Source organism: Leopardus geoffroyi, chromosome D4 (genome assembly GCF_018350155.1).
Source record: "Leopardus geoffroyi isolate Oge1 chromosome D4, O.geoffroyi_Oge1_pat1.0, whole genome shotgun sequence".
Taxonomy (NCBI): domain Eukaryota; kingdom Metazoa; phylum Chordata; class Mammalia; order Carnivora; family Felidae; genus Leopardus; species Leopardus geoffroyi.
Window position 1 is genome coordinate 564,840 of NC_059342.1, and position 27,828 is coordinate 592,667.

Consider the following 27,828-nt stretch of genomic DNA (forward strand, 5'->3'; position numbering starts at 1 on the left):
AGAGTCCTGACCAAATTGCTAATTTGTGAGCAAAATAAATTTTACTGGGATGGCTTGTTATGTAGCAGTGAGAAAGTATAAATGTAATCTGCATCAAGAGAAGGTGACATTTAGATTATTTATCCTGCTGCGTGGTGGTTTTTCTATTCCATCAGGTCTGAAGTGTCAGAAACACAGGAATCCCAAATGACTCTTCAGCTGCTTAGTTCTTTGGACCCTGTTTATTCAGAAATATATGTACTAAGCACCCACCGAATGCTACACACAGTTCTAGGCAGTGGGGATATAATGGTCAATAAACCAGATGACATCCCAGCCCTCTAGAGTTTATATTTGGTCAAGATGTAAATTAATAAATACTTAATTTCAGATACACGTTGTGGCTCAAGGACAATCCCTGGGGATGATCTATATAACAGTTTTGAACAGAGCCCAGTTTGATACGAGGCTTGAATCATAACCAGGTTGATTTAATGAGATATTAAATCTGCTTCCCTATCTGGACTTGAGAGTCCTGATGGCTAACTTGGATTTTTCATAAGACTCTGGTCAAACAAGAGTTTTGGGATTGATGGGTTGCCTCTATTAATTCTCAGAGGCCAAGGGCAGGAAAACTCTATTTGGCACCCTTTCCTGGTCCTCAGAGAACTCTTCTATGATGCTTATCTGAAATGTCTTGCATTTCAGTTAGTTGTTTATCAGGACACAAGTACAGAACTCAGACTGATTTGTATTCATCTTTTAAAAAAATGACAATATACAATCAAAAATACATATTTCATGTAGCCTATAATTCACACAAAGCCTAACTTGGAAAACACAAGTGCTCTTACCCATACATTTAAAAAGACTTTATGTAAACTCTAAATTAGAAGATACCCATTAGTTACTGAAGATAGCACAGAGATTATATATAAAAAGTATTTTGAGGGGTTGTCTTGTGCTTTGTTTAAAAAAAAAAGTTCATGTTAATTTTTTGCAGAATTACTTAAAAAGAGATACAAGCAAATCCAAAGAAAAAGATAGCAAACAGAGTGATATCCACCAGGCAGATTTTGAATCCCTTCAATCTGAATTCTTTCTCACTTAAAATTATTTTCTGCATCACCCGATTTCCATAGGTAAGCCTTGCTCATATTCAGTATCAAAACCAATGCTGACATTTAATATTATTTTGGTTTCACTCTCCTTTTGGCATCTTTATGTTTCTTCCGACAGTCCTAGAAAAACGTAAATCAAGCCTTTGTTAAAAATAAATGTGACTCATTTTCAAGTGTTGAGTAACTATAAAGTAAAATTTAGGTTATTCAGTGTCAGGATTATGGAAAGCATTATGGGAGTGCTCACTTGGAATGAACAAGGAATATTCAAACTTTTTAAATATGGAAACCATATTTTAGTGTTCCCCAAACTCAGGACTTACTGTTACTTAACAAGCATGGCGGGAACTTGCCCACACAGGCGGCTGCTCTTAGGTTCCTCACCTGCACCAGATATGGCATGACCTAAACAGAGTCCCTTCCTCCATGGTGACTCTTGAGAGGTTAAATCATGGCCTCAGGTGTCACCATTTGTGTCTTACATGTTACTCCTTACTACCGATTTCTTACACCAGACAAATACTAACACACAGACATAACAGTGCATCCATCTGAGGAGACAATATGGGGATACTGTTACTCACCATACGCAAGTTGTTTGTTCTGGCCTCCCAAGAATTCCTGCTGATATTACTTCCCACTCCTCTCCAGAATAAATGAGAACCTCATAAGGGAAAATCAAAAGACAAGGCAGAAGATTAATGCTTTTAAAATGGATGATATGCTAGTGCTGGCATTATCAAGGTCTTCAATTCTAGTTAACAACGTTTTTTCCCCAATATATGCTAATTTCATTTTATTTATTTTTAGAAAATGTTTATTTATTTTGAAAGAATCCCAAACAGGCTCCATGCTCTCAGTGCAGAGCCTGACACTGGGCTTGATCCCATGACTGTGAAATCACTTCCTGAGCCGTGACCAAGAGTCCGACGCTTAACCAACTGAGCCACCAGGCGCCCCTACAATTTATGCTATTTTAAAAAATATATATATATTTTTTTACAAAATGAAAATATAGAGCCGCTAAAATTTTTACCGTTTATGTATCATTTACTATTATGTATCTTGCTTTCTGTTTGTGGTAGGCTTTAAGAAATGAGTTCACCACAATGGAATACTCCTTGGCAATGAGAAAGAATGAAATCATGCCATTTGCAGCAGTGTGGATGGAAACGGAGGGTATTATGCTGAGTGAAATAAGTCAGAAAAGGACAGATATCCAATGTTTTCACTCATATGTGGATCTAGAGAAACTTAACAGAAGACCATGGGGGAGGGGAAGGGGAAAAAATAGTCACAAACAGAGGGAGGGAGGCAAACCACAAAAGACTTAAACACAGAGAACAAACAGGGTGGATGGGCGGGGGGAGGGAAAATGGGTGATGGGCATTGAGGAGGGCACCTGTTGGGATGAGCACTGGTTGTTGTATGTAAGCCAATTTGACAATAAATTATATTTAAAAAGATAAACTTAGGTGATTGGAAAAAAAATGAGTTCACCAAGAGCCTCAGTTTTCACATGAACATTCAGGGTATGAAAAACAGGAGTTTTGCCCATCTAGCATCTAAGCAAGTCCCCACAACAAAGAAGCCCTTGTTGATGATGATGATGATGAATGAGGGAGGGAGGTGGGGAGTGGGAGCTCTCATCTTCCAGAGCTTAACCAGGCTACCTGTGTGAGTCCAAAAACAGAGACAGCTGAACCACATGACATTGCAAAGGATCAAAATTTTTGCCAAATACTTTCTTGGATGCGTGTTTCTGTATTGGAGTGCACAGTGTGAGAGCTGTACCATTTCCTGTTCTATATCATTTAATCCAGAAATGGACTCACTATGAAGTCTTTCATCATTCTTAGAAAAAAAGAAAAATCTTGTAGTCTCTTTCTCAGGTACTGATACTTCTCTGAAACAAGAGAGGGAGGGGAGAGAGAGAGACACTGGTTAGTTAATTTCAACATTTCAGATGAAATGTTCTGAAAATATAAATGAACTATTCCTTAAATATATCTGCTTTATGTTTTGCTCATTTTGCCCTGATTTAAAGTGACTCCACCCTGTATTCAGCATCCTCTCTTCCACCTGAAGCTTTGGTAATGCAGACTTATGTCCCATGGTGGTGGCTGACCGTCTCACCCCAGTGTTGCTACCCCATCTGCCAGTGTTTCCCATGGGACATTCCAGGGTCCTCCTGCCAGACCCAGGACTTCATACCCCTCACAGGGTGCTATCCAGTTTTAAGGAAGAGACGTGATCCCTGTTACAGAAAGGCTAGAGAACTCTAAAGAAGCTGAAAAGAAAATTAAGTTGTCTTGCGAAGATAAATTTGGATAGTTCTTTCAGCATGTCTAACTCAGGCTCTACAAATTATGAAACAGACTGCTTACCTGGGGCTGGGCTTCCTGTCGTCTGTTTCTTCTGTAACATCCTCCTCTTCAGAACTGCTGTCTTGGAAACGAGGGGCTCCCTGCCAGACAACCTTCCCAGTTCTCACGGTCTCAACTCTGTAGGCATCTGTATCATCATGGCAATGAAAGGGGACAGGACTGTACCTGATCACACTCATGTGACCACTTTGACCACGCACACATAGCTCTAAGGGTCCAGTATCTTAATCATTACTTTAAAATCAGTAGTATCTTTTTGGATTTTCAATATTAATGGAGACAAAGTGTCATGTTTTTTTGGCATTACCAAGGTGATCTGACAAGAAATATGGTAATACTATAAAATAATATAAAAACTAAAGGTTTATAAACGTGTAACATAAAAGAACAAAAGTGCTAGCAAGAGAAGCCCAAAATAGAACATGTTGCAGTGAAACCACGTTTCCCTGTTTATTCATCAGTGAGGAAAGGAAACATCTGTTTTTACATTTTCAGTTTCCAAATGGTCTTTCTGGAACCGCTGAACAAGCCACTGCTATAAGATGTGGACAGTGCCCCTGATTCCTGGAGCACGGAAATCACACCCGAGGCGTCTCAGCACTCATTTCAAAGTGAATTTTCTGACGCCTGGCTTTCAGAAGAGTTACAGTCAATATCCACATCACACCAGGTCTGCTCAGCAGTTTAGGACTGACCTCGCTACTCAGAGGGACATCACATGCAAGAGAATAACGTAAGAAGAGCACATGATGTATTGTATCTTAAGAACAAGTTTTGAAAAACTGGATCACTGCCCTCCTGTCAGAGGACCGGAGAAATGACACTAAGTACTTGTCTGCTGCACGCACGGATGCTACTTTAAGCATGGTATCACACTGTAGGTGGGTGTGCGGCATTCTCTCACGTGGGCACAGCCGGCTTCTCGGTGAGCTTCCACAACAGCTGCACTTCCGTCTTAAACACTAAGGGAGAGCAGCCTAACTAACAGCTACTGTTAACTTCTGGGTCACGCTGGCCTCCAGACACGAACCTCCTGAAACGGAACGCAAAACTGTACGTGCCGGAGTTTGTGTTTTTCTCCAGGCTCTGGCACACTTCCCAGGATTAAGTGGGAAGCAACCGGCATGTCGATGACAGTGCATCTGTATAAAGCCAAGGTTGCCTATTTCCACCTTTCCCTACCAGATGGCACCGGCTTGCTACAGGTCCTGGTTTTTCCAACTGCATGTAAGACAGAAGCTACTTAAATAAATGACTCCCTATATTTCTTATGATTATTTCCATCCAGGAGAAGGAATGCTGCACGGTACACGCTCCCCTTCAAGTGGCAGCTAGACGTCTGCTCCTCTAAGTGCAAAAACCCTTCTTGCTGTGTGAACACAGCTCCAGGCACGTGGTTTTGGCCATATAATACTGAATCTGCTATTGTTCATTGAGGTGGAAGAGAATAATTCTCTTTTCAACTTATGTTACATTATTACATTTAATGTAGACTCAATCTATTACGTTCAAGCTGCCTGAAGTAAAAAAGTTAAAACAATTTAGAAAGTACCTTCCTTTACATCTTTAGCATCTGAATCAAAAAAGGAGAATGTGAACCCGCCAGGCTGCCAGGCCCCAGCTGTCAGAGGCGCGGGCTCATGGACCTCGACCTTCTCGCCATCACGATTCTCAGTAGAGGGCGTGTCGTCTGCTGTTTCACTGGTAACTTTTGTAGTTTGAAATATTTCTTTTAAGTCCGCAGCAATGTTATAATACATCTCTTTAGACACCTCAGGCAGCTTCTCAGCCTCCTCCCTTTTCTTCCTCCGTTTTGCTTTACTGCAGGGACACATACAGACACGCACGTCACAAAGAGACCATCAGCTGCCAGAAATTAGAACACCTTGGAAAACTAACCCATTCTTTCAACAACGCAGAGGATCCACATATGAAACTCTACCATAAAAGCAGAATCTTGACCAATAAGCTTTTAATACAGAAAACCATGTCAAACAGCTCCAAACATTACACAAGAATCGAACACAAGAATCACTTAACCACAAAAGGCCTCAGTTTCCTCACCTGCAAAATGAACATGCTAAACCAAATAACTTTTAAGATCTTTACAAGTTCTAAAGTTCTGTGAATTTTGGGGCGCCTGGGTGGCTAAGTCGGTGGAGCTTCTGACTCGATTTCAGCTCAGGTCATGATCTCACGGTTTGTGTGATGGAGCCCCACATCGGGCTCCATGCAGACAGTGCAGAGCCAGCTTGGGATTCTCTCTCTGCTCCTCCCCTGCTCGTATTGTCTCTCTCTCTCAAAATAAAAATAAACATTTAAAAAGTAAAATTCTGTGGCTTTTACAACATTGGTTTTAGAAATGAATTATAAATGTGCTAAGTCTACTCTGTTTTGATATGGAATGTTGATGTCATTTTAAACCTGCTCTGCATTTATTTTTGTCTTTGAAGTTGGGATAAAAAGTTCCATGATTACTTCCAATACTGGGTTTTTAACTATTACAAGACTAAAATCATTCTTCCTATTAGAGTCCACTCCATATATCACGAGTAGTATTGGGCCAAAATTCTAACTGTATTACCTATTCTAAAATACTAAGTGAACAAGATGTCCTAAATGAATGCCTTCTTGAGGGAGACTGTCACAGAGAGATACTTTTCATACTTCATTTAGAAAACCAACCTGGCCAGGATTTAAGGACAGATATGCCTTCTGTGAGACTGAACTCTGAGAAACAGTGTACTTCAGACAGTTCCACATGATTATCACTGAACCATCTTATGGCATTTTTATTTTTTTTTTTAATTTTTTTTTTCCAACGTTTATTTATTTTTTGGGACAGAGAGAGACAGAGCATGAATGGGGGAGGGGCAGAGAGAGAGGGAGACACAGAATCGGAAACAGGCTCCAGGCTCTGAGCCATCAGCCCAGAGCCTGACGCGGGGCTCGAACTCACGGACCGCGAGATCGTGACCTGGCTGAAGTCGGACGCTTAACCGACTGCGCCACCCAGGCGCCCCGGCATTTTTATTTTTAGTAATAGAATTTATTGTCAAATTGGCTTCCATACAACACCCAGTGCTCATCCCATACGGCAGTTTTAAAAGTGGTCTAAAGATCCTTTGATCCATTTTTATGATGTGGGAGTTAATTTCCCATCCCTTGAGTGTGGGTTGGACTTAATGACCTCTTGAGGAGTGGAGTAAGGCTGATGTGACGGTGTGTGATTATGGAGATGAGGGTCACAAGGTTCTCCTTGCTCTCTCCCCGCCCACACCACCTGAGGGTCACAAGGTACTCCTTGCTCTCTCCCGGCCCACACCACCATCTCTGGGGGAAGCCAGCTGCCATGCCCTGAGGGCACTCAAACAGCCAAACAAGAGGCAAGAATGGAGGCCTCCTGACAACAGACGTAGGTGAGCCATCTTGCAGGCAGTCTTGAGCCCTCGGAGAATGCAGCTTTCTGAGAGCCCCTTAACTACCCAGTAAAGCACTCCCAAATTCCTGACCCACAGAAATTGGGACCTAATAAATCTTTAAGGCCAAGCTATTCAGTCTTGGGGAAGTTTCTTACACAGAGATTCATGATGGATGCAGATTTTGGTACCGAGGTGTGAAGTGCTGCTCCCACAAATCTAAACCAGAGGAGGGGCTGCACAGTCCAGGTAATGGGCAGGTCAGGAGGCAGCAATGAGGGTGTAGGCAAGAGCCTGAAGAGCCTTGCAGAAACTGCCAGTAGAAACTACATAGCCACTGAGGAGGCTACAGGTAGGGCTGTAGGAAATTGAGGTAAACGCTACTGGAAACCTGGGGGAAAGGGATCCTTGCCATGCCATGGCAGGAAGTTCAGCAGCACTGCATCATCTCTGTTAAAGGGGGCCCTGGGACATGCCTATGAACAAGAAGCTAGCTAGGAAGGTGTCTGGGAAGGTCTGAGGGTATCTGCTGGTTTCTTCTTGCTGCTTGCAGTACAACGCGAGCAGATAGTTTCACTGAAGGAAGATATTTCTTATAAGAAGCTAGGACCTCATGGTCTTGAAGACTCCTAATTTCTAGAACACAAATGACATGAAGTTTAAGAACTGGCTTCTAAGCAAAGAGCAAATCTAAGACTCAGAAAACATAGTCTAAAGCAGGCGTTAGCAAACCAGAGCCCAAGGACCAAAGCCAGGTTGTTGCCTATTTATGTGTGGGATGCAAGCTACAATGCAATCTTTTACAGTCTGAAATGGTTGGAAAAAATAAAGAGAAAATGACTTTGTGACATGGAAGATTACATGAAATGCAAATGTTAGTGTCTTACTGGTAATTTTATTGGAACCCAGCCTCCCTCACTCATATTGCCTGTGACCGCTTTCCTATTACAAAGGCAGACTGGAGTCCTGCAACAGAGACCTTGTGGCCTGCAAAGCCTAATATATTTACTATCTGATCTTTTAACAGAGAAATGTGTAGACCCCAGTCTAAATATAAAACAAAATCCTTTGTTAAGATCATAGCCATAGCCCAGAAACTTCAACTGTTCAAACGAGGCTCCTGAGGAATTTAAAGGTGGTGTCTCAGCAGAAGTCCACAGGAAAATACGCTGGTCTCCAAATGATCTGTGGGTGTGGCTCCTGTCTAATGGGAGTGAACCCATAGGAGATTCACAGGAGATTCACAAATATTTTAAGAGAAATAGGTTAAGAGAAACACTAGCCTGGATTGATAGGTACCATGATATTCTACAAGGAAAAGGCTTTTGGATTCCCACATTTCTACTAGGAAAAAGAAGGCTGAGAAAATTACTTAGCCACAACCCCATGCGACCGTTCATGAAAAAGGAAGGATGATCCAAAAGGCGGAGTCAAGACCGTGGAGAATTATTACCAGGCCCACAGTTCTAACCTAAGAACTCCCAATGTTTGTCCAAAGCTTTTTTGTCAAAATGTTTGTCAAAGCTCTTCCGGACTGGTGCCCCCTGTGCCTCCTGTATCCTCTCTGGACAGCAGAGCTCACGGTGGCCATCCTGTACCTGTCCCACCACTGTGTTCGAGAACGGGCAGTAACCAGTCTCTCTGGTTCACAGTTCTCTCCCGTCTCTAATTACAAGACCTGCACTCAAGGTGTCGTACTCTAGGAATTACAACATTCAGCCTCATTTGCCCCTAGATGGGATTTGGATGACAGCATCCCAGATTCTGAATGGATATTGTAGAAGTGAGGGTCCTGGGGAAGCCAGGGAGGGGGTGAGCATATTTCCCATGTGGCAGGAATATAAACAATCTGTGCCAGGAGGTGCATAACAGTGGTTTTAAATGTGTTCACAAATTCCTCGTCACTTCTCCCTTTGAGAGACGGTGTTTACAAGCCACCCCCATCCCCCCAATCAAACTATGGGTTGGACTTAGAGACTTGTTTCAAGAAAACCGAACAGGGCCGATTGTCAGTGTGTGTGGCTCAAGGCTACGTCATAAAACACACTGTGCCTCCTCCTTCTCTTTTGGGTCACCGGCTCTGAGGGAAGACAGCTGCCCTGTTATGAGGGCACTTAAGCGGCCTAATGGAGAGGCCAACAAGGTGAGGGAGTGGCCCACAGCCATGAGAAGAAGCCATCTTGGAGGCAGGCCATCCAGCCTCAGTCGAGCCTGTGGAGACTGAAGCCCAGGGCAACATTCTGACCACAACCTCTTGAAAGACCCTGGCCAGAACCGCCTACAGAGGCTGCTCACAGAAACTTTGAGGTACTAAGTCTTTGTGGTTTTAAGGTGCTAAGTTTCAGATAATTTTTAATGCAACAATAGATAATACATCCTACATATAAAAATAAATATACAAAATATACCCTATTCAAATGCCACGTTCAATGTGGGTTATTTGGAATAACATACAAAAATTCTACGTTGCAGGAAATGTTTATATTACTTCTACTTTGGTCTGATCTGATTCTTTTTTTATTTTTTAAAAATTTTTTTTTCAACGTTTATTTATTTTTGGGACAGAGAGAGACAGAGCATGAACAGGGGAGGGGCAGAGAGAGAGGGAGACACAGAATCGGAAACAGGCTCCAGGCTCTGAGCCATCAGCCCAGAGCCTGACGCGGGGCTCGAACTCACGGACCGCGAGATCGTGACCTGGCTGAAGTCGGACGCTTAACCGACTGCGCCACCTAGGCGCCCCTGATCTGATTCTTTTTAAAAGAAACCTTTAATCTTGGAAAAATTTTAGATTTACAGAAAGGTTACAAAGACAGTACATCATTCCCAAATAGCCTTCACTTAGTTTCCCCACATGGTAGCATCTTCTGTAACTCTGGTACAATGGTCAAAACTAATAGATTAACATAGGGTCATCGCTATTAACTAAACTCAAACCTTATTCTCGTTTCCCCAGTTTCTCCACAGATATCTTTTTTCTTCCAGGATCTAATTCAGAATACCACATGCCTTTAGTGATTTTCACAGCCCGAAAATGAAGGAATTAAACGAGGCAGACTTGGTGGTTGCTCCACACATGTGCCGTATTTGTCAAACTGATAGGGCATGTATGGGAAACACAAGTTCCTACCACACTGAAGGAGTGAGTGGACTGAATCGCTGCCCTCAAAAAGAGATGTCCAGGCCCTACTTTCTAAAACCTGTGAACATTACCTGATTTGGAAAAAGGGTTTTTGCAGAGTTTTTAAGTACCTTGCAAAGAAGAGATTTTCCAGGATTATCCAGACAGGCCCTAAATGTCATCACAAGTGTGCTGATAACAGACACAGAGATGAAAGATGCAGAGAAGAGAAGGCCACATGAAGACAGATATAGAGACTCCAGTGATGGAGGAACACAGCCAGGCGAGGACCACCATGGGCTGCTGGCAGTCACCTGAGGCCAGGAGAGAGGTGGGAACAGATGTTTCCCCTGAACGCAAGAGAACGTAGTTCTCCCAATAACCTTGACTTCAGACTCCCAATAATTTTTGTGGTTTTAAGGCAGTTAAGTTTGTGGTAATTTGTTACAACAGCCACAAGAAACTAATACAAGTAGGAGGCACCAGAGCAGCCCAGGAGCACATGCCATTTACTTGCACGAGACTTCTTTGTTAAAAGGTAAGACCTTCTCCACCACATCAATAATTCTACTCTAACTTTTCCCTCCCTGGCCTTAAATTAAATGCAATGTGGACAAATGGATAGAAATTGGCTACTATCTACTACTACTGTCTGATGAGATTAATTTCTATGATCCTCCTCCAGAGAGAAGTAGCTGACTTACCTTTCTTTTGGCTTATCATCGGTCTTCCTTTCGTAAGTGGCATGGTCATGCCTTGTTGGATCATAACGTATGACATCCCTATGTAAATGACAGACAGGAATAAATTGGGAGAGAGAAATCAGAACATAATGCAAAAAGTTAATAGTAAATCGTAAGTCGACATTGGAGCTATTCCAATTTTTGAGCAAGACAAAACCACACAACCAAAGAAGAGTGTCAGAATCTTGTTAGAGACAGTCATATTTTAAATTACCCAGTTTTGAGTTTCCCTGGATCTTTTTTTAACATTAAAAACTATTTTACACTTACTAAAAAATGGATAAAACTGGATTAGCATAAAATATTTTAGGGGGGAAAGGTTGGGGAGGTGAGTAAAGGTATAGAAAGGAAAACTGGGGATGCCCAGCTGGCTCAGTCAGTAGAGCATGTGACTCTTGATCTTAGGGTCCTGAGTTCAAGCCCCACTTTGGGTGTAGAGTTTACATTAAAACAAAACAAAACAAGGGGCACCTGGGTGGCTCAGTCAGCTAGGCATCCAACTTCAGCTCAGCTCATGAGTTTGAGCCCTGCATCAGGCTCTCTGCTGTCAGCATGGAGCCCATTTCGGTTCCTGTCTCCCTCTGTCTCTGTCCCTCCCCAGTTCATGCTTTCCCTTTGTCTCAAAAATAAATAAAAACATTAAAAAAAAATTAAAACAAAGAAAACAAAAAAAAAGAAAAGAACACTGGTCACATGGTAGTGATTGTAGAAGCTGGTGTATAAGGAACACTAGTCTTTCCAAATTATGCGTTTAAAATTTTCTGTAGTAAAAACTGCTACATTTATAAAGTTTCACAGTATTTATTTATTTATTTATTTATTTATTTATAAATGTTTATTTATTCTTGAGAGAGACAGAGACAGAATGTGAGTGGGTTAGGGGCAGAGAGAGAGGGAGACACAGAATCTGAAGCAGGCTCCAGGCCCTGAGCTGTCAGCACCAGAGCCTGACACGGGATTCAAACCCATGAGCCGTGAGACCATGACCCAAGCCGAAGCCAGACACTCAACTGACTGAGCCACCCAGGTGCCCCAATATGTATTTTTTAAAGCAGGCTTCACCCCTAGCACAGAGCCCAACACGAGGCTTGAACTCGCGATCCTGAGATCAAGACATGAGGTGAGATCAAGAGTTGGATACTTGGGGCACCTGGGTGGCTCAGTGAGTTGAGTGTCTGACTTCAGCTCAGGTCACAATCTCTTGGTTTGAGTTCGAGCCCCGCATCAGGCTCCGTCCTGTCAGTGTGGAGCCTGCTTGGGATTTTCTCTGTCTCTCAGCTCCTCCCATATTTTCTCAAAAATAAATAAACGTAAAAAAAAAAAAAGTTGGACACTTAACTGAGCCATGCAAGTGCCCCTACAGTTAATATTTAAATCACTGTCCAGCTGCTTCACTAATGGAAGCAATGCTGTGGTGACATCTAAGTACATAAACAGAGAAAAAATTTAAGATTAGTTTCCTGGAGTGAACCTGGATCAAAGAGAAGTACATTTTTAAGGGACTGATACATAATGCCAACCACACTCCCCAGAACATTTACAATGGTCTACTTTTATACAGAGTTCAATAAGGCATTTATGTCAAAGGAAAATAGGATGGAATGGGATGGAACATAAACCATACTTAAATTTCTTAGCAGCTACTGATCCTTTGTGTGTAGAATCGCTGAGGGTGGTTTGCAAAACACTCTGCACAACGTCCAGAGTTTTGAGCTTCTCGGCAGCAAGCTCTTCTTCCTCGGCAGTCTTGCTGTCGTTTTCCTCTAAGAGGTAAAAGGGTAATTAACAATCTCTTGGCAAACATTACCTGAGCAGTCTCAACCATCAAACATTTACACGTACCTAAACACGGGCAAAGCACATTCAGACAGGCGAAAGAAGGGCCAAACCCCATCTTCCTAGCCTTCCTGTCCCCACGCCCCTCAGAGCCACAGGGAATCCAGAAGTCTCATGACCAACAAATGAAAAGTCTCATTCTTGTTTGTAATTATGAAAACGTAATTGCATTTAATGGCTTTCAGTGGCAACTCAAAAATTTTAAGGTAAATGTTGAAAATGTAAGAGCAAGATATTAATTACAAAACTAAAGTAATTAAACTTTTTTTTTTTAACATTCTAAAAATGTTATTTAAATTACACGTAAATCTAAAAACAGAAGGTAGTGAAAGATGGCACTGAGAAAAGAACAGTCAGGAGCAAAGATGACCCACATTTGGGAAATGCCCACGTACAAGAGAAGGCTAAAGCCACAGGGACCTACCTACAGAACCTCGGGAACCAGGAACAAGAATTGGGAGAAAACAAGGGAATTTTGGTACAAAGGGAGCAAAGAGAGGACATCTCAAGGCGGGTGGTCGACAGGGACAGACACCATGGGCAGGCCGGCGAGGCCGAAGCCGAGGAAACACCACTGCACTGAGTGGGGTTGCTCACTGCTGGGAGGGTCCACAAGTCAGAAGAGTGTCGTGTGGACCCAGACCCAAGAGGCAGAGGTTCCGAAAGCGACCTCCACGTGCAGCGCTAAATGCAGGCCAATTTGCTCTGCCTGCTCCCGCCTCCTCAGGGAAGTGCTCGAGCGGCTCTGACAGGCACGCTGATGTGGGCCCTGCAGAACCTGCTCTCTAAACCCTGGTTTCCAGAAGCGTTTCTTGCACAGGACAATCACCTCAAAGAAGAGAGCGTCAAAGCAAAGAGTGCATTTTCAATAAAAAGCTGTGGGGGATAAGCTTAGGAATCCCCCGGGCTTACAACAATGGGTTGACAAGGCATAAAGAAATACAAAGTCATAAAATGCTCACACCCGAGTATGGGTAAATCAGACTGGCACCCCAAGAATAAGGGGGGTGCAAACACCCCGAGAATAGGGAGGCACAAAGGTGCCCGGAATAGGGAGGTGCAAAGGCACCCCAAAATAGGGAGGGGGTGCTGAGCCCCCCAAAATAGAGAGAGAGAGGCAAAGACCTGAAATAGAAACGGCGCAAAGGTGCCCAACACATAGGAACAAGATTAGATATTCACGGTGAAAGCACCCCAAATTTAGTACTATAGCAGAAAGCTGTTTTCATAGAATAAAGCCAGGTTAGGTACATTGGTGAATTGGACTTTGGACCGCTGCGATGCAGGCAAAGCAGCCTGGAGTGGAGATGGTTAACAAAAGAAAAAGTGTCTTGTCAACCCTGAAGTTATTCCCCCTATCTATCTCATCCCCTAGGCTAGCTAAGATAAACAGAGGTGCTGCCTCAGGTCTGCTGTAAACAACCTTCAACCTGACTGCCCGGCGCCGGGATTTGGTTTGTATTCACCCAAACCCCTATCCACGAATATCTTCAAGACCCCTTTCTCTCATGGCCACCAAGTTAATATTCACAGATTCATTGTCCCTTTGTGCACGTCCATCGCCATGTTTGTAAGCCTTCTGATCCTAATAAAAATGGGGCAAGGACCCTTACTCGGGGCTCTTGTCTTTTCCCCGACATTAGCCATCTCTCGCTTTAATCCTGCGTCCACTCTTCTGCTGACCAAAAGAGAACTTTGTTAGAGTCTACGATAAAAAGCCAACCGCTTCTGATTCAGATGCAATTTAGAATGAAAAAGGTGGGTGTGGCGACTCGGAAGCTGGTAAGGTGGAAGGAATGGCCCTGTCGGCAGGAGCACACCCCTGAGAAGGAGGGACAGCAAGTATGAATGATGAGGCCCAAGATTAACTCAGGAAGGACAGAAATGCGCTGTGAGGACAGAGAGGTACAGAGACCCGAGAGGGAAGTAGGGGCCTCACTTGAAGTGACCCTCCTCCGGGCCAGGTGGGAGGGGAGGGTTTTCTCGAAGGATAAGATGGAAACTTAAGCACAGAAGGTCTTGTAGAGAAAGTCTGGAGCCACTGCTGAGAAGGAAGTCAGAGATCGTCACTGCTGCCAATGTGCCCACACTGGGACGAATGCAAGCAGATTGGCACTTGGTGGGGTACTGCTTCTGAAGGACCTGCACCCAGCATGCACGCTGGGCGGAAGACCAATGCTTTTGTTTCTAGAAAGCCACGTGGGACTTAACCATCTTCCCCAACCTTGCCAGGACCTACCAAACTACTGTCAGGTAGGGCCCATCCTTCTCCCCTGTGCCAGGGACAGGGCAGAGGAAGACGGGGTCTTTCCTGTCCTTTCTGGCAGCTTAATATATACCAAAAAGTTCAAGGAGTACTGAGTAAGCAACAGTGGGTCATGGGCCTCACACCCGGAAGTCTTGGGGTGCAGGCTCCCCACATGGCGAGCAAAGGGGCCAGACCAGACGACTCCCCAGGGAGCCCCAGCTCTGACACAGGACGGTTCGGACAGTAGGTGTTTACCTTCCCGTTCCTCCTCACTGTCACTTTCCAGAAATCGTGAGTCCATGCGGAATCTGTCATCGGTGCCGAAGTGAGACTGTAAGTCCATGAGCTACACAGACACACAGATAATCGATAGCCATGATCCAAGACAGTGCTTCCCCTCCCTTCCCTCACCCTCAAATTCACGTTAGTGTTTGCATAATCTCACCACCCACGAACCCATCAAAATGAACACCGAACACCGGGGAGCAGATCTGGGTCAGCCTGCACTTACGCAGATTTAACAACTGTGTCAAAAACATGGACGTGTTACAGGTGTATTTTCAGCCTTTACTAACCTTCCGCCCAGCTCTGCCCTCAAACTGAGGTTTAATTCTGAACCTGTGGCTGTCATCTTCGGAGTCGGATTCCTCATCCTCACTGTCAAACAGCTTCCCAGATGCTCTACTCACAGACTCCTGGAACAGATGCAGACAGAGTTTATTAACAACTGAGACAATCTGCAATTCCTTCTTTTAAAAAAAAAAATTTTTTTTTAAATGTTTATTTTTGAGACAGAGGGAGACAGATCATGAGCGGGGGAAGGGCAGAGAGAGAGGGAGACACAGAATCCGAAGCAGGCTCCAGGCTCTGAGCTGGCAGCGCAGAGCCTGACGTGGGGCTCCAACTCACCGACCGCGAGATCATGACCTGAGCTGAAGTCGGATGCCTAACTGACTGAGCCACCCAGGCGCCCCTGCAATTCCTTCTTTATGTAATCTTTTTTATTTTATTTTTTTTAATTTTTTTTTTCAACGTTTATTTATTTTTGGGACAGAGAGAGAGCATGAACGGGGGAGGGGCAGAGAGAGAGGGAGACACAGAATTGGAAACAGGCTCCAGGCTCTGAGCCATCGCCCAGAGCCCGACGCGGGGCTCGAACTCACGGACCGCGAGATCGTGACCTGGCTGAAGTCGGACGCTTAACCGACTGCGCCACCCAGGCGCCCCCTTCTTTACGTAATCTTAAGCCCATACTTAAGAACCAGTAACCCAGATGCCTCTCCCAGGAAAGGCTGGACAGTCAGAATGCAAAGTCCTGACTCCGTGACATTGACTTGGCCTCTTGCTTGGGTCACTAATGTCGAGGCTCCCAGTGCAGTCTGGATTGGGCATGGGGGTGTGGATGTCATACAGGACACACTCTACAGGGTGTCACTAGGACTGATGTTACCTGGCAGACGATGTGGAAGGCAGGTTCATGTGGGGGAAAATCTGTAAGGTCCCTGGTGTCTGTGTGTGTGGTCGCCTGGGGAGCCCTGGGGCTACTGTGGCTCTGGAGGATTTTACACTGACCCTGGCAGTTGTGGGGAGGTCTTGGTCTGCAGTAGGCAGAAACGGATCTGCAGGAGTGGTGAATGCCCATGTGGACTTCCTGAGGTACTTACTTTTACTGGCTCCTCTCCTCGGTGGCTTTGCTCCCGAGTTGGTGTCTCCTCTGTGTCGCTGTCAGAACCAAAGATGATGTGTGTTGGCTTGTCCTCTGGATGACCATCCTAGAGAAGTCAACAAGAGCTTTACACCTGCAGATAGCCCCTCTTTCCTTCCCCGGACAAGGCCCCTTCTCATCCCACTTGTTTCCCAACAGGCAAACTTAAAACTTCTTCCTCTCTGTGTCCAGTTGGTCCAGTGGACCTTCTTGGTATCTTTTAAATCTATTCCCACTGTCACTACCCTGGTTCTGGCTCATGACCTCCCAAAGATTCTCCAGTTCCAGATTTGTCCCATTTCACTTGTTTGTCATAGCCTGAACAATCTTACCCAGATAGAGGCCGGCAAATATTTTCTCTAAAGAACCAGAGAGTAAATATTTCAGGCTTTGCAGACCACATATGATCTTGGTCCTACATTCTTCCTTTTTGAACTTAAAAAAAATTTTTTTTTAATGTTTATTTATTTTTGAGAGAGAGAGAGACAGAGCATGAGTAGGGGAGGGGCAGAGAGAGAGGGAGACACAGAATCGGAAACAGGCTCCAGGATGTGAGCTGTCAGCACAGAGTCTGATGCGGGGCTCAAACTCATGGACAGTGAGATCATGACCTGAGCTGAAGTCGGATGCTCAACCGACTGAGCCACCCAGGCGCCCCTTTTTTGAACCCTTTTAAATGTGAAAACCATTGTCAGCTTGGAGACTGTACCAAAACGGGATGGATGGCCTGCAAGCCACGGTTTGCTGATTCCTGTTCCGATATATACACAACTAATCTTCACTCTCTTCCTTTCCAGCCACAGAATAAAGTCCAACCTCCACAGCCTTTCACAACTTGCCCTGCTTCTCTCGAGCACCCTTGTCCTCTGTCCATTCGGCTATAGTGGCTGCCAACGCTCACTTTTGTACAAACTGCTCCCCTCCCACGGAACCCCTTCCCTCTCCCTTCCCACCCTCCTACTTCTGCCCTACCAGTTCTCACTGATCCTTCTACCTCAGAGTCCATTCAGGCTGAGGGAGCCCCCACCCTTCCCCCTGGCTGACGTGCTGCACCTCCTGAGGGTGCACGGGCACTCTTCTCTCTGGGTCCTGGGGCACTGAAACGGGATGAGACAACGACCACCAGAGGCAGGGACCAAGACGCTCATTCCCTAAGTCTAGCACTTACTGTGAAGGCTGGGACTTCGCAGACGCACACAGCTGTGCAAAAAATGCATAAAGCCTCATTAGAGTGAATTTTAGTGAGACATAAACCACTGGCAAGTGACTTACATGTGAAGTTGGACATGTTAGGACACGTCACTGACCAAAGTAGTTAAAGCTCTTAAAAGAAAAGAAATCAGGAGGAAAACTTTAGATTAAAACAAATTAAGAATGTTTTCAGTAAATAGCTTAATCTCAATTTCTCTGGTCTATGCTAAAAACAAGGTGACCAAATCTTCTAACACAAGGGACACAACACGGAACAGGTCGGTGCTGGGACAGAGGCTCTGAGGGGCACGAGGATCTCGACAGGAAGGAAGGGTAGCCTCGTGGTGTCCAGACTGGGCACGCACTCACCAAATCTGCCAGGGCGTTATGAACCAGCTGCTTCCGCACTTCTTTTGCCTTCCGCCTTTCCTCCAAGGCTGCCAAACGTTTCTCGTTATCGTCAGTATGCTTACCCTTAGCGGGCAAGCCTGACCAAGCGGTTACAGGAAGTGGGGAGTCCGTGCTGCTGCCCTGAGCGGCTCTCCTGGAAGAGCCCTCCAGTGCTTTCCCAGGGGCCATGTGGCTGCTCCTTCCAGAGCCCTCTCTGGTCTTTCTGGTCCCGTGGTAACTGTCTTTATCAAAGCCGATCCTGGGGCTCTTTATACCAAGACTTAAAGATTTCTCATCTTTTAATGGCAACAGACTAGAAGTAGGACTTCTACTTCCCCTCTCCGAATTGCTTGGGGACACCAGCTTGTGATCCTTGCTCTCAAAAGTGGATTGTCTCTTTTCAGGCTGCATTTGGTTTGGGTCACTTGCCTTCTTTGCATGTTGGAGAGGAGTTAGTTCGCTTGGTGAGTCATTAGCGCATGGGGACCCCTTTCCTGTGGACAGGCCACCGGGATCACGTTTCAAGGAATGCTGATCTTTATTTGTATCGTCAGAGGCCACTCTGTCTTTCAGGGTTTTTTTTACTGATTCCTTTCCATAGAGACAGCGTACCCCCTTGAAAGCCTGGAATTTCGGCTTTAGGCTGTTTTCCTTTGGTTTCTGTTTTCCATGGGTGTTTTCTTCTCCTTCTAGGAGGGCGGCCACTATCTCCGCAGGATGGATACACTGCTGGCGTCTGTGGAGGCCACCCCGAGTCCTGTGGCTCTTGGAGGCCTTGTCACACTTGGCGGGGGTTTCCTGGTCACCGCTCTCAGGGTCATGTCCTGGAGCCTGCAGGTCACTGCCAGCCAGCTGTTCCAGATCAGTTAAAGTGAGACTCACGCGACGGCAGTTTCTCATCAGAGCGTTGTACTCCTCATCTTCCTCAGACCCACTGCATTCTGACACAGAGCCCACATCTTCACAGCTGTTGGAGTGGGATGTAGCGCCGGGACTGACGGCTAGTTCCGCGTTGGTTTTTCTGTTTTGGGCTTCAACAGAGTGATCAGAAAGCTCACGGTTTTTTCTATTTTTCAAAGCTTTCTTGTGTACAGACGTTTCCATTTGTGAAAATTCTGTACTGCTTTTGACCTCACTGGGCTTTTTCCTTGTTGCAATGATCTCATCTGTGTCTCCTGAATCATAGTTGCAATCGCTTCCTATGACATGGTCTTCACCAGCCAGGCAAGAGGCATCACCTAACCCTGGTAAAGAGCGCAGTTTGTGAACATCTGGTTTGAAATCATCCCTTACAACTTCGAAGGGCTCGTTTGCAGATTCATCTATTGACGACCGCATAGTTTTCTCCAGGCTTTCCTCTCTTGCGATCAGTAGTCTTATTTCGTCTTCGGAATGTGTATCATCATCAGACATGAGATTTCTGTCCCTGGTAGTTCCCATGCCAGAAGTCTGAACAAATACATTTTTAAGTTTCTGGCTATGAGAAGCAGGTACACGCAGTAACGGAGGAGTAACAGGATCACAGGGTGTTTCCTGTGCCACTTCTTGCTGTAGGGGCTGCAGACTCCCCGGAACCCCGCTGGGTCTTGCTCTTACAGCTGGAAACGCAGCACATGCCTCGTCCTTCTGCACTTTGATCCTCTTCCTGGGGGGGCTGTGAGCAGCAAAGAACTCCCCTCGTCGCTTCTTACTCATGGGATCATCCCCTCCTTCCAGTTCCCAAGTGAGGTGGGACACAGGGGTGACATCTGTGACATCGTCCCCAATCTTCTTTAAGTTGTGACAGTATTTGGATGGGTCATACTTCATGATGTCACCAAAAGTCAAGGAATAAAACAGAGGCACTAGGTTTTGGGAAAACTTAAGAATCTGGTGAAGCATACAGAGTACTGTGCAATCTTAAGGCGGGTCACTTACTCAGAGCCAATCCTCTTTTTCCCATCCAACAGAACGAGCCCTTCACTCAGTGACCTCAGGGTCTGCGGAACTGAGCTTTCCACAGCACGTCCAGAGTTACATCCGAGTGCCACCACTGTTAGGCAGCAGAAATGGCAAACCCGTTCAGGTTACATAGCAGGCATAGGGGCCACACACAGTTTCCTGTAAATCTGAGAAATCCATCCACTGAGCTGATACTGTACAGCCGAGTAGAGAGGGGTACCCAGTGGGGCATGGCCAGCTGCTGCAAAGCCTTTACTCTCCACTCCTCTCGACCATTCCTGCCTTCTCAGTACCAGCTCATCCTAGCTCTGATCTTCTCAGCTCAGGAGCATCTATCCCACATCCCGCTCACTCTGCAGGGCATCCCGCAGGTCTTTATCAGAAAGCTAGTGGGGCACCTGGGTGGCTCAGTCGGTAGAGCATGCCACTCTTGATCTCGAGGTATTGAGTTCAAGCCTCATGTTGGTGGTAAAGACTATTAAAAACAAAAACAAGGGGCGCCTGGGTGGCTCAGTCGGTTGACTGTCCGACTTCGGCTCAGGTCATGATCTCACAGTTTGTGAGTTCAGGCCCCATGTCGGGCTCTGTGCTGACAGCTCAGAGGCTGGAGCCTGCTTCAGATTCTGTGTCTCCCTCTCTCTCTGCCCTTTCCCCGCTTGTGCTATCTCTCAAGACAAATAAACGCAAAAAAATACAAAATAAAAAAAATTTTTTAAAAAGCTAGTAATTCTTTCCAGGCCTGTTTTGTTGCTAACACAGTCTAGAAAGATTCTAGCTAGTGTCAAAGTGCTGTGATGACAGCTAGCACATGCTGATTAACTAAAACCTGTGAACAGGCAAATGTAAGTTGCTTTCAGCATTTAGGAACTACTGAACGCCCGCCAAATATGTGAGGTGTGCTGGGCAGCGTCTGCTGTCTCCAGCTCCACACCGTCTGTCCTTCAATACCCTCCTCTTTGCTGTCAGCTGCTGCCCCTGGTGGAAGGATGAGAGGAAGTCTGCTTTCCCTGATGTTAGGGCCAGCAGCAGGGAGAGCAGAAGCGGCTGTGGCCAGTTGTCCGGGGGCCACAGTGGCAGAGCAGCTGTGAGCAACGAGGACATACCTGCACTTCTCTAGCCCCAGGGTGGGGTGCTGTACTGCGGTTATTACCCTCGGACACTCTGACTGCCTGCTGCTTGCTCCTCCAGCACTTTTTTAAACCAGTGTATGCACTGCATCTGCTCTGAAATACCCAGAGCGGCTTCTGTTTCCCAGACCAACCGGCACGTGGGTTACTGCTAAAGAATACACAGGTGGCACCCTCTGTCCAGAAGTCCAGGATGCTAGGAATTCAAGGTTCTGCACAACCTGACTGCGTTTCCTCAAGGGAACAGGCATCCGCGTTCACTCATCCAGGATCCACACTACTTCGGCACACACCAGTCTCCTGCCTGTCCACACGCTCCTAACTACTGGTCTTCCTACCACTTTCTATTAATGCAAACCATACCTCACTTCCTCTGAAACCTTCTTTAACAATGGCCCGAGCCTCCACCCCCCCACTCCGCCTTCTTTAGCGCCTTTGGCAATGGCTTTGAATCCATATCAGACAAGGAGGATATGAAAGTTAATCCATAAAAGTGCTTCTTTGAGTGTCATTCACTAATATAAAACCTCTCATTGTTTCAAACATGCAAGTGGGTAGGTCTTACCTTGCCTAGAAATTGAGAACATAAAAATTGTAAAAAAATAATCTAAGATTTACTGACAGAGGCAGTGAAATCCTAATGTGATGAGGTGAACTTTTGCAAGTATCCGTTGCTGAGGTAAATACTAATCACTCTGAAAGGCTCTTTGCAAAGGATATCTTACGTTTATGTTGATTCTTTAGGTGAAGGACTGGTAATACTCTTCCAAATTTACTCACAACCCAATTCTAAAAGAAAAAGAAAAAGGAATACATTTACTGTACATGTCACAAACAGAAATGATTAACCATATTGCATAAACACTACAAAAAAAATCAAACTCACAGTGGGCCATGATTACTGATGGGTTTTGTTTTTGATAATGAAACTGGAGTTCTCAAAAAAAGTGTTTGGGGAAAGAAAGAAGGAGAAGCAGGACAGCCATCGGTCCCATACACACCACGTGGGATGCCAACAGCTAACAGTACGCATTAAGAAGGCAAAGTTGCGACCTGCTTGTACGCCTCACCACCTATGTATGTCCCTTGGGAGACCCACCTCCACTTTTGATTTCTTTCTGTAAAATGAGGGAGAACTGTGCTTATCCGAGAGTTGTAAATGCACACTGAAAACCCTAAGCACTGCCCATATTAGGTGCCTCAAAGCAAGGGAAAAAGCAGCCATTCTAGACACGACAGTCGCAGTCACATGGTCTCAGGACTTGGTGCCTGGGCAACTTGGGGTTGCCAGTGGACACTCACTTTGTGCCCTGGCACTTCGGTCCCTGGCACAGCCTTCACATGGAAATCCACCACACCCATCTTCTCCAAGAAGTTGGTGTTGCCTATCGTTGATTTTTCTTTCTTCGCTTTTGCTTCTTCTCTCTCTTGGGCCAATCTGAATCAAAGAAGATACAAATAAGAGTTAAAATAACCAACCATGTATTGACAGTGTTTTATTTTACTACTGTAAAGTTGTCTGACTTTATGTAATCATTTAGGATCTCTCACTTTTCCCTTTCGGCTTACTCACTATTGGCATCTTATTCACCCTCAACCCCTTCACTCTTCTTCAGGAGGAAGGGGTGTCTTTCAGAGCCCAGTCTGCCAAGCCTTGATTATTTCTACACTTAGAGGGAGAGAGAGAGGGAGACGGGGGGGGGGGGGGGGGGTGGGGGGTGGGGTGGGGAGAGAGAGAGAGAGAGAGAGAGAGAGAAGTGGGGCTCAAGCTCACTCAATGTGGGACTCGAATTCACGAACTGTGAGATCATGACCTGAGCCAAAGTCAGATGCTTAATGACTGAGCCACCCGGGTGCTCTATTTCCACGCTCTTAATGAAGAGAATACAGAATGCCATCTCAACCTTCCAATTCAAACTCCCCTACCTTACTCAGGCCTGGGCAGCTGCACTGACCAGTCCTCACCAGCCTCTTGCCCCTGGTCTGTTTCCTTTATGTTCTTCCTTCCACGACTGTCAGATTCATGCTCCTCAGGCATGCCTGCCCAGACACTCCACGCTCACCCTGCCCAGGACCGGGGCTCTAGTTCTAGCACAGAGTAGGCACTGAATTGCCCCTAGATCAAGTTCCATCACTACCCTGTTCACAGAGGCCCTGAGCTGAAGAACAAAGTCAAATTCTCACCTCTGTCACTAGACCAGTCCTTCAAAATATGCCTTCAGCATGCTGCTTGACACCTGTTTTAGACCCTGCCATTTCCCTGGCCTAGAACAATCTAGTCAACTCTCTTGGGTACTGCAGCTGTACATCCCTAAAATGTTTCCTATTTGGAAATCTCCCAAACTGTACTCTTTTCTCCCTGAGAATAATATCTTTAGAATCTTAAAATGCTCTAATGATTATTATACTGTCTTGTTCTTAAATCACTTGCAGAATTAAACCTATGCCTCTCATACAGGAACTTCCTATTTTCTTTGTGTCTTTGTATGGCACTCGCTTAAAGAACCAAAATCAACATAAACACTTAATAGTGTCTATTAAAATTTTAAATGTACATAACCCTATCATACAACAACTCCCCTTCTGACAGGAACCCAAGGAACCCACGCACCGTGCAGCTGCCATCCTCCAAGGTCATCTCTTATGACAGGTAGAAATAGTCTAAATGTTCATCATGAGTGGGGGATAACCAGCACCTGTGGTATAGCCATTTTCTGAAACAGTTAAACAATCACTACAAAGAAGGGGGAAGATCTACATCATCACAGAAAATTGTGTGTAAAAAAATGAAATAGGTATATATTTATATGAGTCAAAACATATGTAAGTGCATTGCATTATCTTTTTTTTGGTGGGTCTGGGGTCATGGGGAGTCACAGTTCAAAGGGACTTTAGCTCTACTTGTAAGGCCTAAATTTGCTAGGACTGTAATAACATAGTACTTGACAGTTTCAAATCAATTAAGTGAATGTATAAAACCATTTACAATATAACAAAATACGGTTTAAATCCATGCCAAGCAAATCTTACCTGTGCAAAAAACTTTCTTTTGCTAGCTGAATTTGTAGTGTTCCACCTTTCCATTTTGTTTTATTTAAAACAGACATACCTATAAAGTAAAGAATCGTTATCCAAACACACGCCAGTGCTAAAATATATTGCAGCAAGTGATTTTTACAATTAGTACTAAGAAAAGTACACTGATCGATCACAAAAAGACACAGAAGAAGTAAAGAAAACAAAGCCTGGGACAAAAAGCCTAGGCTGTGGTCTCAGTTGAGCCACTCACCCCAAGAGTCCTTATGCTCCCTATTGCCCAGTGTTCCCTTCTGTTCCTGGAAGAACAGAATGAGGCAAACGTGTAAAATATAGCAAAATTTGTCACTCCTTCACAAAGTGATGCCAGGAACCTCTGGTAGATGACTGACATTTATTTACCATTTTATTGTTATCTCCCATGCTAAAACTAAAAAACATGAGTATAATTTTCTAAGGTGAATCAGAGGACACTGAAATCCTGTACAGCTTTTACTTATCACCTCACAAATTATCACTATGTAACTTGCAAATAAATTAGCCACAAGTGACTACACTGTGTTTCAAATGCTATGCCTTAGTAAGTGATTTTTCTCAACACCTGCTACCAGCTTCTTTAATAAGAACCACTGACATAAGTTTCCATGTGGTAGGTACTACCACATGTAGTATGTAGTAATGTATTACTCGGTTTACTTTCTGCAGTGATATTATTAGGTCAGCAGTATCTTTGTCATACATCAGATAAACTGGGGCTTCTAGTTGAAACAACTTGTCACAGGTCGCACAGAACTGATGAGTTCTTTACCACCACTTATTTCTCACTGTACAAGAGAATAAATAAAAAAAATTTTTTTTTTTTTTTTTGCAAATAATAACACAGAAGGCTGATGGCCCTCTTTCTTTATTAGCATGTTCTCTTTTCAGTGTCTTTTGACTTTTTAGACTCAAGTAACGAGCATACGTTACTACATCAGTGGCAGTACCAATTATCTCTCCTTCCTACTTCATTGAAGGCCACAGTTTACCCTCAGCTTTACTCAACTTACTGGTAGAGATTTCATCTAAAGTCCTCTCCTAACAGTGCTTAATTACAAGAATTAGCTGCCTAAAAATGAATACATTGAGGAAAGGAGTATGGCATATACCCAAGGGCATATATGTCACAGGCAGTTCCTATGAAAGCGTGTCTCTTGCCCCAAATATTTGAGAATACCATTTTTGAGCAAACCCACTAGCAATGTGCTGCTATATATGTCTGCTGACACCAGATGGGATGGACCTAAACACATCCTGAATGGTAGGATACTAGAATTCCCTTGACCATGGCTATTCCTCTGGATGTCTTAAAAGTAGCTGTCGAGTTACACAGTGACATGAAACGGCAAATAGAATACAAAGCATAGTAACAATCTTACACTTGTTCAGGTCTGCTTCTGCTACTCTGATGTTGATATACGCAAAGACTTTCTGTGGATTTCCTAAAAAAAAAAACAAAAACAAAGAACAGAACAAAACAAAAACCAAACCTTAAACTCCTACCCAGAAAACAATGTAAAAATGATTAAGTTTCTAAATTTAAAAAATGACTCTTGGAACTTTATTCTGTCAAAGAAAAATCTTTATTTTTCATTGGATACAAAGATTGCATTTTTCTAAGCACGATTTTCAACATATTCCAAAAGAATTAAGAAAATAAATGTTAAACAGTCAGTTAAACGTTTTGCTTGTTGTATGTTAGTGATATTCTATTTAACAGGACACCTTGGAAATATTAGAATTTTAGCTCTGAAAATTGAAAGTTGCATGTTTCAGAAAGCAGATGTTTTGGAATTTAGAATGCTTTTTGATCCCAGAAATGTAATTCTGAGCAAGTTCCACATTTTACATAACACCTTCAAGGCAAAGGGCAGAGGGATGGCATACACACAACAGTATCTTGTAATGAAATACTTTCAGTGTTCAAGGCTAACATTCACCTCCAGGGTTCCTTTATTTTGTGATATTGATATGAATCGTATCTGCCTTTAACAACCCATGAAGGAGTATAAATTTACCTTTGTCATCTTTTCGTGTGATGATCTCCACATCAGAAACTTCTCCAAATCTGCTGAACTGATTTTGTAGGTCTGCCCTGGAAGTGTTCTGGCCAAGGCCGCCCACAAAAAGGCGCTTCACTTCTCTGTTGGCTTTCATGAATGCTGGGCATACACTTAGGGTGTTCTAACAAGAAAAATTATTCTCTATCTGTGCAGGAGAATTCTTTTCCTTAGTTCTTCTCAAATCTAAAAAAACAAACAAAAAACAACAAAATGAAACAAACCAAACCGAACTACTTTCCCTGCAACTTCTACTTCAACTTGGTCGCCTGGACCTGTGTTTCACTTTCTGTTGTCTTCCAAGTTTCATCACTGGAGACTCTGCTCACGCCCTACATCCACATTTCCCGCGAACACACTTTGGAACAACACCTCACACTCACACAGACACAGATACAGGCAAATTCTTTCCCTCTAAACGACCATGATATTATACTCTGGCCCCTTTCACTAATGCATATTCCAGGTGTTTTTCTTTTATTCATCCACACATTCACTGTAACAAAAGCTGACAAAAACGGGATGGGGCAGGTTAATATGCTACAGGATAAAAAGCTCTCCAACCTGGAGCTTCCCGGTCATATGAGATGTACACAAATGGCAAAACTACAACGTTACGTCACAACACAAGCATCTGCAAAGCGCTGTTCAGTCACAATGAGAGCAACCGATACCACAGAGAATACAGGGTTGTTGTTGCTGTTTGTAACACTGCGTGCCAGCGTTGTACAAAGCGGTTTAGATGAGCAGGACAGGTGAAGTCATTCTCCCATTAGGACAAATAGCGGCGAAGCCTCAGTAATAAACCAGATCTAATTTCAGAACCTGTAATTCTTAACGCATACCAGGGAACTTGGTGGATTAGAAGACACTCGGAAGAGTCTCTATTCCAGAATTGCTGCGATTTAAGGCCCATCCTGAGATCGTTCATCCCGCTCATCTCAGCTCCGACCCTGCCCTCCTGGATAAGTGACCCCTCCTACGCGCGACCCCAAAACTGCGCCCAGAAGCCCAAAGCATGGCTCGTGTTCCGGGCGTCAGCCTACATCTATTTGGTAGCCTCCCCCGTCCCCAGCCTGCCCACCCCAGTCTTCTCCCTCCCGGAGACCCAAAAACGGAAAGGGAAAGGGTGCCGCGCAACCCGGTCACTTCCAACGCCCCAAATCCCTCCTCACCACGCTGTCTTCCGCAGCCAGCGGCGCCCATGCCCCCAACTTCCAGTCACGTGTCCCAACAGACACGTTCTGTAGTCCTTCCTACTCGAGTTCCAATCCAGGCTCCTAAGGTTCCGTTACCACACTCAGTTCCAGGGCGCTCCTTGTTTCCTTTGCGGTCCTCTGGAGTACTGCGGCGCCTCGCCACTCTGCCCTCAATGTCCGCAAAGGACCCCCAAACCGAAATTCTCTAATTCGTACTTTAAAGAATCCACGCCCTCGGTTCTTCGACTCTCTGCCTAGGAAAGCGGAAGAGACGGGGGGGGCTGGA

At 44.7% G+C, this 27,828-nt stretch overlaps 1 protein-coding gene across 3 annotated transcripts; it reads right to left on the minus strand.

Moving 5' to 3' along the window:
- Positions 1-710: 710 nt before the first annotated feature.
- Positions 711-27,782, minus strand: NOL8 (nucleolar protein 8). Of its 3 annotated transcripts, none has more exons than XM_045468853.1 (17): positions 27,519-27,782; positions 26,302-26,529; positions 25,663-25,725; positions 24,239-24,317; positions 22,511-22,646; positions 21,929-21,997; positions 18,120-19,952; positions 16,519-16,626; positions 15,430-15,549; positions 15,110-15,200; positions 12,395-12,533; positions 10,732-10,809; positions 5,040-5,308; positions 3,488-3,614; positions 2,936-3,006; positions 1,685-1,764; positions 711-1,220 (listed from the first exon to the last, which is right to left on the minus strand). In XM_045468853.1, the coding sequence occupies exons 2-17, from the start codon at positions 26,438-26,440 to the stop codon at positions 1,170-1,172; spliced, it is 3,453 nt and encodes a 1,150-aa protein (XP_045324809.1). In that variant the 5' UTR covers positions 26,441-26,529; positions 27,519-27,782; the 3' UTR covers positions 711-1,169. The 3 variants fall into 3 exon arrangements, with proteins under 3 accessions (XP_045324809.1, XP_045324810.1, XP_045324811.1); XM_045468854.1 differs by having other exon boundaries at positions 27,189-27,519; XM_045468855.1 differs by lacking the exon at positions 25,663-25,725.
- Between the last annotated feature and the right edge of the window lie 46 nt (positions 27,783-27,828).